This window comes from Saccostrea cucullata, unplaced genomic scaffold (genome assembly GCF_032062105.1).
Source record: "Saccostrea cucullata isolate Sc308-1 unplaced genomic scaffold, CSIRO_AGI_Scuc_v1 ctg7753, whole genome shotgun sequence".
In the NCBI taxonomy this organism is placed as follows: Eukaryota; Metazoa; Mollusca; class Bivalvia; order Ostreida; family Ostreidae; genus Saccostrea; species Saccostrea cuccullata.
In genome coordinates, this window is record NW_026927555.1 from 18,425 (window position 1) to 29,925 (window position 11,501).

The window sequence follows — 11,501 nt, forward strand, 5'->3', positions numbered from 1 at the left end:
TAAAATACTTTTATCCCTGTTGAGTATTTAAAAAGAAACAATCAGCTTCAAATTTTGTTATTTCCTAATGATTTTCTTTACATCACGCAGAACTGCAAGTTCACTTGTAGAAAATATATTCATACTGCATTTAATGGAAGCTGGTAAAGTTTATTAGCCCTTTTATTTATATGAAAGCAATTTCATTTAAACATTTTTTTCATATTGATAGAATTTAGAAAAAAAACAATAGGAAGACTTCAATTTTTCTTCATTTTTATTCACTGTGGAGTAAACATGCATTCATAGACATGTAAGGACTCCAAAAGTGTGATGGGACTCCCAAAGTCCGATGGTCACACCAAAGTCCGATGGTCTGCGCCAAACCACGATGGTTTGACACACCAAAATCCGACGGTGCAGAAAACAATTAACGTTTATGACGTCACAGTACTGCTGTGCCAAACTGCGATGCCGCTCGATGCCAAGTACCAATTTAAAAAAAAAAAAATACAAAACATCATAGATACAAACTATAAGACTAACCCTCATCTTTTGGATATAGGTACAATACTAACATTTATCAGTCAAAAAACGCGTAACAACTCTATAATCTAAATATCTTGGGTAGTTGCAGGGCTGATCCAAATAAGTCCAATGGTGCGCGAGGACTAACCCCTAATCTCTCGGATGGGTTCGAAGAAACATATTTGCGTTCAAAAAGTAACCCTTATCAGTCAAATTGCGTACAAGGACTAACCCTAATACCTCTGGTGGGCAAAAACAATAAACAAAATCTGTACAATTGTATGGAGACGAATACTGAATCAATGGAATTTGAATGCAGGGCAACGTCATGACGTCGGACTATTATGACGTCATTAAACGTTGATTGTTCTTTCAACCATCGGACCTTGGCGTATCAGACCATCGCACTTAAACGTTAACGTGTCTCATAAGAAACGAGCCATCGGACTTCAGTGTGACCATCGGACTTTAGAGTCCGTAAAGACGGTGAGCCATCGGGGTTTGGCGAGACCATCGGACATTGGCGTTACCATCGCACTTTGGAGTCTTACAGACATATACACACAAAAAATGGATTTGGATTGAGATCAATGCCAATGACAAAGTACAAGTGAATGTAAGTTTTCTGACAAGGAAATGAACATATACTCATCAATATCATGAATTTTATCCATGCAAACAGTTAATGTAAGTTGTAAAACAAGTATGACTACTAACATACAAAGTAATGTAGAACTATATTTCTATGAATCATGTGTGAAAGTCATTTGACAGTCACACAGTATAAAAAATTGTTGTTAGTTCATATTAAAAATTTGGCTGGGCTTTTTTAACATCCAGCAGTATTACATGTATACATGCATTGTACTTTTAAGTTAGACTTGGAACAAAACTGTAACTGTAAGGGTTTTGAGGTGTTACTATTAATTCACACAGAATTCCAGGATACACAAATAAACAACAACACCTCACAATATCTTATTCTCATACATTCATTCATATTATTAGAACAATTCATACACACAGTCTAGCACTTCCTACTCTTTGTGAATCAAAGAGCTTAACAATAAATACTTAATGTTATTGAAAAATCTGTATTATAAATAAAAGCAAAACAACAAAAATATAACAAAACAGTGCAAACATTAGGATTAAAGTCTGTAGATTCTAAAATTTTATCTCATACTGAAAAAAAAATGTAAATCTGAAGCATATTTTCATGGATTGTAAAGTTATCCATGGATTTACAGGTCAGGAAATAGGAGTGAACTGCACAACTATTTACATTTATATAATTTATTACCCCTGCTTTAGGAATCTTTGTTTAAACAAATACAATGTTTTTACGTCAAAAATTGAGGTATGGACAAATTGATTCAAATAATTTTGAATTCTTTAAAAAATTGTCCTTGTAAAAAAAAATATTGGTATGTTCTTATACATGTAGTGTCCAATCAGCACAGTTAGAATTAAGAAAAATATTTGAATTCAGAACAAAAAGAATTTGACTAACAGTCCACACTTATTCCCTTCTTTGAAATTAAAACAAAGATTTTGATACTCTGTATTAGTCTTTTATAATGTATACAACCTGTAGCAAAAACAGGAAACTGTACTTGATTTATATTGACTAAACAAACACCATCATGTAAAACGACCAACATGAAGTGATTCTGAGTTTCTACATGTGGAGTCATGTCTATAAGTTTTCTATTTTGATAAGCAGTCCATGTAACAGTACTGATCCTCTCTCCTTTGTGGCCCACTCTAACTCATTGTTGGAGAATTGTGGATCTATTTGTTCATTGAGCCCAAGACTCTGAGGTCCTACTTTATAAGAGCCAGGCTTTAACCAAACCTGAAATGCTACACGAACATGGAATGTCCTCTTGGTTCTCGGCTCCAGTAACCTGGAAATATAACATACATGTACAGTGTATTTGTAATGGACCTAAATCTATATTTATATGTGGTTCTATGACATGTACATTATATGATTAAAATTATATTGGAATTACTATATATTGTGTATTTTATTTTGATGTAATTTCATGAGTATATCCCAGGATTTATAAAAAAAAAAAAACTACAAGTACAGTAAGCACTAAGCCCACAAAAGACCTGTTAGGAGACATGAGAATTTTTCTGAGACTTACTTGAATTTGGGTGAGAACTCGTTACATCCTATGTATCGTATGGTGGGAGACATTAGAATTTGTCTGAGACTAGAACTGTCGGGACGGGATTTCTCCGTGAATGGTACTGACTGAGGTAGCAGAGTACTACCTCCTCCCATCTGATCATCTACAAACATAAACCTCTCTAACATCAAAAGGGTTACATCAGGCAGTTCATATTCAATACATCAATCAGTTTGTGGTAAACAACAGCTGATAATATACTAAGAATATGACACACAGGTAAATGCATATGTAAATTTGAAAAAAATTCATTGATCCTCTTTTATTGGAACTGTTCATTTTTTTTTTTTTATTTTCATACAGATATAAATTTATGAAAGTTTTCCTCAAACATGTTTGAAATGATTGGTTTCTGAAGCCTGACAAACAGATTAATTGAAGTTGATCTTGTTTTAATTAATAAGACCACTTTCAGATAAGGTTGTAACTGTACTCACTACAGGTGTGTATATCCCCAGTATCCAGGATTTTTCTGAGGACCTCGAGCTGTGTACCATAATACGCCACATGCCACTTGTCAGACGCCACAAAAGACGGCGCTTTCTGGCGTTGTCTACAATTTAGAATAACATTTACCATATGACATTTATATTCAATGATGTACATGAACTTAATGTATAATGATACTTTCACAAAACATGTGTATCTAGTAAATTCAATATTTTGGTTAAGTTTGATGACTTAGTGAGACTCACTTGAGAATATATCGGCACCACCCCAGGGGCACCGCATACTCCCTGGGTGGCTCCCCCCTCCTAAGATACAGATCCTCCGACCTCAGTTTATGGCAAGACTCGCAGTAACACGTCATCTGCTGTTCTTGGAAAAATCCCTCTGAAATTGGAGTGTCCAGGAAGTGTACAGTCTAAATACATGTATCTATCTTAGTCTGGTCCGATTTATCGAAAAAAATACTTCTAACGGCAAATAATTATTATTTGGTCCAGCATAGTTTTTTAACCTATTTCGAGTATGCTGAATCCGAAAAAATATGCTGGCCTTCATGTAAATGGCGTTAAAGAGGTCAAAATGGCGATTCAAAATGGCGGACATCCAATTTTTCTAATTTTCTTTAAATATCGTTCAAAAAGGAGAAATAATGTGTGAATATCTCACTGAGTGTAATTCAAGTATAAAAATAAAAACAGAATGCTAACATTGTTAGTTTAACTCAGAAAATTTAGTCGTTTCTACACTTAATTCGAATTTTCTCTGATTTTTTGGTCTATTGTTGTTTATTCCGCTTTGTTCAGGATTTTACATTTACAAATATCCATACACTGCAGATTTGTAATTTTTCTTCTGCATCTCACTATTCTACAACTGAATGATGGCACAGCTGTAAGTTAAAAGTCTTAATGGCGATTCAAAATGGCGGATATATATTCATCATTTTTTAATTTTAAATTATTTCTTAATGTCGTTTACATAGGAGAAAGGAATTGTGTATATCTTACTGAGCGTATTACAACTATGTAAAATGCCAACAGAACACTTATTTGATCACTTTCAATCGGAAAATTTAGTCGTTTAAATTTGAAATGTGTTAATCAATTAGCTCAAAATGGCGATTCAAAATGACGTCTGATACAATCGAATTTCGTAGAAACTGCTTAATTCTGGTTCGTTTTGCAGAAAATACATTACAGTTTGTTTTATATATATATATATATATATATATATATATATATATATATATATATATATATATATATATATATATATATATATATATATAGAATATATAGTATATTGATAAGTCCATTCATTATGAACAAAATACTTGAAAAGGTTCATTTCTTCTGGATTTAGTTAAAACAAACTCGACTTAAGAGTTTCCAAATCCTGTCATTATCAACTCGCACTTTTACCTCAACATCCCTTGGCACACCACCTAATAACTGAAGAAATTCTTGACCGATTTCATTAAACACTTTGTTCTAGCTTTTTAGCACTTATGACAACTTAGTATTAACCTCTAACATCTCCTATTCCAGATTTATTTGATATATGTTTCAGTCTGTCATCGGAAGTTTGGTATTTTCAACACTCAAGTAAAATGGTGTCCCGGGTCAAGGATGATAACCCCCTTGGCATGTAAGAGATCGTTTCTCTGGAGTTCGAAAAAGAGTAAGCTCACTGGGGGCCGCCAGAGAAACCAAAATCCTTCTTAAACCGATTATTTAAACTGATAGTCCGCCAAAACATGGCTGAAAAATTGCAGACTCGGCGTTAAACAATATACAATCAATCAACCAACACTCAAGGATTAACACATTTATGTTCAAATGTTAAAAGTCTATTTTGTTTTCCAAAACCGTATGCAAAATGAACTAGAATACTGAGAGCAATTAGCTCACTAAGTGATACCTCGGTCTCCCATTTGAATATAATGACAGTGTCCATGTTTTGCTTTGGGAAACCAAAAATATGTGTCGGATCAAAAAGTAAAATAGGAGGTCACAATGGTAATATTAGCTGCAGAACTGTAGCTCTCCGGAAAAATATATAGTGACAGACCGGAGAGCTACAGTGCCACCCATTGAAAAAATTGCGCACAAAAAAGTGCGCTCGGTTCTGGATTATTTCTTGCAAATTCTTACCTCAATTGCAAAAAAGCTAGATTTCAAAAAAGTCACTACTCCTATACCAGTTAATCTCGTAGTTTACATCGGTACGAAGCGCATTGGACCGAATCATCTTGCAAACCAAAAATGGCAGTATAAACAGGCGAAATTTACGACGATCTCAATTTAAGGTCCAGGAGGGCTATGAAAAACGATTGTAAGGAATGTTTTGTTCTGGAAACAGTGGAAGAATGTGTTAGGAACACTTGGTTAGTAATATTTTGAGATGACAGTCTTAAAAAATAAATCGAGAAACAGCGCACATTTTCGTGCGCAATAGATATACAGTTTTTTCAATGGGTGGCACTGTAGCTCTCCGGTCTGTCAATATAAATTTTCGGAGAGCTACAGTTCTGCAGCTATGGCAATATAATGTAATAAAGATTCTGTGAAAGTTTCATCAAATTTCATTCAGTGGTATTAGAGGAGTTGCGAATAAGAGATGGATACCTCAAAGCGTAACAGACGGACGGACATACACCGATTAGTCTGTACCGATTGCTGTTTACCCTCCCGCTTTTCAAGCGGGATTATTAAAAAAATCTCTGATATTCAAGACATGTAGCTTTTTATTTTGTGACCTCGTATAGCTTTTGTTGTCTTTTAGAGTAGAAAGGACATTCTATTAGCAAAAAATTCTCAAACTTGATCATCTGAAATGACATTGTGTGCATATTTTGGTGAGAAAAGTTGTAAAATTATGCAATTTAAGAGCGCCTGCAGATTCCTCGTGATTCCTATCACTTACAAGCTTTCATATCATTAGACCTAAGCAATTCCTGATTTCGATCTAGTCAACACTTCTCTTGAAAACAAAATTTTTTTGAACACTTCAAGAACTTTACAAGGGAACTTGATCCACACTTCTTTGTCAGGATAGTGTAAGGTTTATCAAGAATCGAGGGGGGATTGAACACAAACATTTTCTTCTTTCAGATTTTTGTAAATTTCAAAATTTTTAAATTTATATACACTATTCAATACAAAATTATCCGTTCACAGCATGAAATATTTTAGAATGCAGTTTTATTTTTGACTGAGAGTAACAAAATGCAAATGAAGGGATACACAATCAGAGCTGGACAATCAAGAAAATTTATGGTTTACGTATATTATGCTGATAATTCTTAATATATATGTTTATATTTGGATATCATAATATATTCAAATTTATAATATGTAACAATTACTAGCCCTATAATTGATCGTGGTCAATCATTTTAAAAATCATACTAAGTTATGTAACACTACATCTGAACATTTATTAAACTTTTTTTCCTACACTGGACTAAAAATAGATCAAGAATTTCCAACAACTGAATGTTAACTCGCCTTAATGCTCGGGGAATAGTGCTCTTGGGGTAGTTTAATTTTCATATTGTCCTCAAAACAGCAATTATTGTGTGATATTATTTACTTTTTATATGAAGAAGCATGGTGAGACAGATAAAAGGTAAAATGTCTTCGGAATTGTCGTCAAAAATCTATCTTATCAATAGAAGTAATTAAACAAAAATCCGTGTTTTAAAAATCCTAAGTCATTAACAAAAATATCCCTCAACTTTCATTGCATATTTGAACATTATTTCATGAATTAAAAAAAACAAAATGTAATTTATTTTCTGCAAAACGAACCAGAATTGAGCAGTTTGGGTATTTTACTAAATTTGAGTGTATAAGACGTCATTTGAATTGCCAATTTGAGCTAATTAACACATTTCAAATTAAACGACTAAATTGTCCGATTTTAAGTGATCAAATAAGTGTTCTATTGTCATTTTACATAGTTGTAATACGCTCAGTAAAATATTCACAAATCCTTTCTCCTATATAAACGACATTAAGAATGAAATAATTTGAAGAAAAAGATGAATATCCGCCATTTTGAATCGCCATTTTGACTTTTAACTTACAGTTGCACTATCACTCAATTGTAGAATAGTGAGATGTAGAGGGAAAAATATAAATCTGCAGTGAATGGATATTTGCAAATGTAAAATCCTGAACAAAGAAGAATATAGAAACAATAGACAAAAAAATCAGAGAAAATTGGAATTAAGTGTAGAAACGACTAAATTTTCTGAGTTTAACTAACAATTTTAGCATCCTATTATAATTTTTATACTTTTATTACACCCAGTTAGATATTCACTCATTACATCTCCATTTTGAACGATATTAAGAGAAAATTTGAAATCCGCCATTTTGAATCGCCATTTTGACCTCTTTAACGCCATTTTCATGAAGGCCAGCATATTTTTTCGGATTCAGCATACTAGAAATAGGTTAAAAAACTATGCTGGACCAAATAATAATTATTTGCCGTTAGAAGTTATTTCTAGCCTTCTTTTTAAAAATCAGGACCAGACTATCTGAGCCTAATATAAAATTTCTCTCCATAGAAAGTGGTAACAGTTTATCTCTGATAACATACTGTTGGAATACTAGACAGGAAATGGTATTTCTGATACAAGTGAAGTTTATTAATTAAGACAGAACACCTGTAATTCTCCCTGTGTGTTACTTACCAGGTATACCCATCAGGCTCCTGACCTTAGAGCAGGTCTTGGCATACTCACACGGCCGAATCACAACACTACCCAAGATGGTCTCACTTGGACTGTTCTTTTCTTTCATCACTGATTAAAAGAGAATGAAAAAGTCTTACTTTTCTAAGGAAGTGAAACATGGTTTTTGTAGTGTTAGAGGCATATGTGACATTTGATTTCCTATTATTCTTGGTTTGTAAACATATACAGTGAAAATGATGTGTGTTTTTTTTTTTCTTAACACATCTAGTAATCCATCATAAATGATGCCACTTCCCATGCAAGAAATTAAGTCCTTCATTTAAATTTTGATCTACCTTTTTTCCATGTAAAAGTCCTGCACTTGTAATGATTTGTACTGAATATCTCTTAAACCATTTATAATTAAACTGGATCACTTTATCCAGTTCTCGTTCTTCCCAAGAAATCCCCCACCTTCTTCAATGTCTTCCTTCTCTGCTTTCTCCTTATCTTTATGTTTTGGTTCGGGAGATTCACTGCTGTCCACATTTGGAACTACTGTCACCTGAAACACCAGCATTAAGTTATAAGAAGAATTCCCATGTATATACCTGCATGTGTATAGATATATTTTCTTTAAATCTTGTAAGTGCAAATATGAAAAAGATTTAACTGACATTGTGGGAAAATCTTCAAAAGTTTTCTGTCCAAAATAGTGAGCTACTGAATCAATGAGTAAACTTGTTCTTAATGGATTTTTTTTTAAACTAGCTGTTCTGCCCTTCTTGCTATTTTACCTTGTCGCATTTCCCATAAAGATCCACCACTCCATAACAGGAGCCTGGTACGTCCCTGGCAGCTACACCCTGATCCACGCCATTGAAAAACAGGTGAAGATTGGACTCTTCATCAACCATTATCCCAATCACATGACCTACTTGTAGCTCATCTAGATTTGGACCATAATTCTCTTTTACCTACAACATCCAAAATGAGACGACTTCAATAAATATAAAAAAAAATTATCAAACAGAAAACATCATCTTTATTTTTGCCTAAAATTAACCTTGTTCTGAAAAATTTTCATCACAACCAGATTTTTACCAAATAAACTGAACAGTCTGACAGAAGATAGAAAGAAAAAACTTCAAATTCAAGATGACTAATTAGCAAAATGAATTTATTATGGAGCCAATCTTAAAATTTATATTTTCTAATGAGCCATCATAAATTTGAAGTTTTTATTCTTTTTATCTTCTGTCAGACTTACAGTCCTATAAGAGAAAGCTTTCTGAATCTCTCTCTCTCTCTCTCTCTCTACAAAATAGAACTTGCCTTGCACCCCGAGTTGTACACCGCGCTACCCTGGATCATGATACAGGACTTCTTTATAGACATGGAGGAGACCGGGAAGGTGTACTTATCTGGAGGGAATCCCAGCACACCAATCATCAGAGAGAAGCTCCAGCGGGGAGTCAGGTGTCCAACCCGCACCTGTGTAAAGTCAAACGAGTTTCATCATAAATTTACCAGTCATTATTATCAGCAAGGTACACAACATGCAAGAAGGGAGATTTCAGTATCCCACGAATCTGAATTTTGCATTTCAAAGGCTCAGAATGCTTTACTTATAGAATGATATCGCTAGTCAGTTATGGTATCAAAAAGTATTAGTACTTGACATATATCTCAATGGTGAATGTATGGCAATACCTGGAACATTTGGTTTTTGTGTAGTGGTTGACTTGTGACAATCAGTCCCTGGTTGTAACTTTCCGTTCTCTCTGCTGTCAGTCCACCATTACTCAACATGATATTTTTACCGTGGTTGACATGGAATCCTAGCGTATTGGGGTATTCCTCCTCTGTATCTAGGTCTGCGGCCTCGGCTAACTCTGACATGACCGACTGAGACTGCTGACTAGCCATCAAAGAGGCGTCCCAGGAACAACTACTGGTGATCGAGATCATCTCCACTGGACCGTAAAGGTCAATCACCACGAACACGTTCTTAGGGATGTTGGAGGCTGCCACCCCCATATCCTCCCCGTTAATGTACAGATGAAGTGTACCGTCCGAGACTCGACGAATGCCCACGAGATTCCCAACCTGTAACAAGCAGAAAAATAAGCTACAGATAGCCAAATCCTACTTACATAATAAAATACACCAAATCAAATATTAGATTTTAATTTCATACATGAAATTTCATACAGTGCTTAATATTTTATGTACAGAAGACCTAATATTCCATGGAATACTAAAGATGGCTTTATAGTTTATATTCTACACAATCTGTTCACAATTTTCAATAATTAAATGCAGTGACCTCCCTTAAACCAATGGGAATTTTACCTCAAGTCTCTCTAGAGCTGGTGCGTAATTCTCCTTGATAACAAATCCGTTCCTGACCTCTGACCCCGTTATTAGCCAGGTCAGTTTAGAGGTCATTTCTAGGGCAGATGCTGGGATGACGGAGGATGAGGTGGTGTCTGATATGGCCAGAGTGGTCAGTCCAATGTGTAGTGACCCTGACCACACTCGACATACCTGGTCAATTCTCACCTGTAAACAATATAGGTAAACTTATTTAAAAGAATGTAGTGTACATTTGTAGCAAAATACCTAGCAAAAAATGTACAATGTCTCTACATGTACATGTATTAATAAAAATTTTCACATCTTGGAAATTCCCCCTAAAAGAAAATTTTGAGTCAAGAGCAAATTTAATTATTACAATACTATTATTTATACAAGATATAAATGATCTGTCGTCTAATAAACTTTACAGAAACTCAGTTAAACTAAGGTTTTACCTCAAACATCTCATCCCTCTTCAGAGGATCAGAACTAAACACAATGGCATTATTGTAGCCTGTAGACCGAGCTGTTGTACAACTATTGTTCTTTATTGTAATGTTTTTACCACAACACAAACTGAATCGATGAGACACCTCTGAAACAATTAGAAAGAGAATACATCAGAAAATTTTTACCACTAAATATAAAGTTTGACAAATGAACTGTAAAACAAGGGACATTGATCAGTGCTTGATCTAGGAGATGACATTATATAAATGGTGCCTGTTTTGTAGGGTAACATTTGAAATTGACACCCCAAGGAAAACCGTTGTCAACCGACCCGTCAGTGGAGGTTGACAATGGTTTTCCGAAGGGTTAGTCAATTTCAAATGTTACCCTACAAAACAGGCACCATTTATTTTATTATACTGAATGTCTTATTGATTTAGGACGTCAGCAAAAAAAACCGTCGATCGTCTTTACGTTCATGTATAGAAAGCTTTCACACTCACCGGTTCACTTATCTCCTTACTGTTTGTTTGATACTCGAATTAGAGTCATTTATCATATAAAGTTTCGTTATTTTTGGCTCGCAAGCATGTTTCCTTCACTCGTGAATGTAAGAGATTATTGTCTGCAGATGGATACACTCCTGATCCACTGGTGATCGAAACCTGAGCACACTGTCCATATAGGTCTATTACAGCGTACACACCTAAAAACAAATACAGGAAATTATGTATTGCAAGTGGAAACAAAACTATAAAGTACTAAAAAGCATAAAGAAAAATAGTCTTACCTACAAACTAGATTTCCCCTGTAAAACTACGTGACCAAGTGATTTGACTTACCAT

The 11,501-nt window shown here is 34.3% G+C and overlaps 1 protein-coding gene across 1 annotated transcript; it reads right to left on the reverse strand.

Annotated features, from left to right (window-relative positions):
* Nucleotides 1-243: 243 nt before the first annotated feature.
* On the reverse strand, nucleotides 244-10,801 carry LOC134274767 (neuralized-like protein 4; the record flags this gene model as incomplete). The annotated part of the gene is made up of 11 exons (XM_062756999.1): nucleotides 244-2,417; nucleotides 2,664-2,811; nucleotides 3,146-3,261; nucleotides 3,404-3,542; nucleotides 7,864-7,974; nucleotides 8,320-8,410; nucleotides 8,643-8,822; nucleotides 9,181-9,339; nucleotides 9,559-9,954; nucleotides 10,201-10,410; nucleotides 10,662-10,801. Coding segments are annotated over 11 exons (1,901 nt in total), but the record flags the coding sequence as incomplete, so codon positions are not given.
* Between the last annotated feature and the right edge of the window lie 700 nt (nucleotides 10,802-11,501).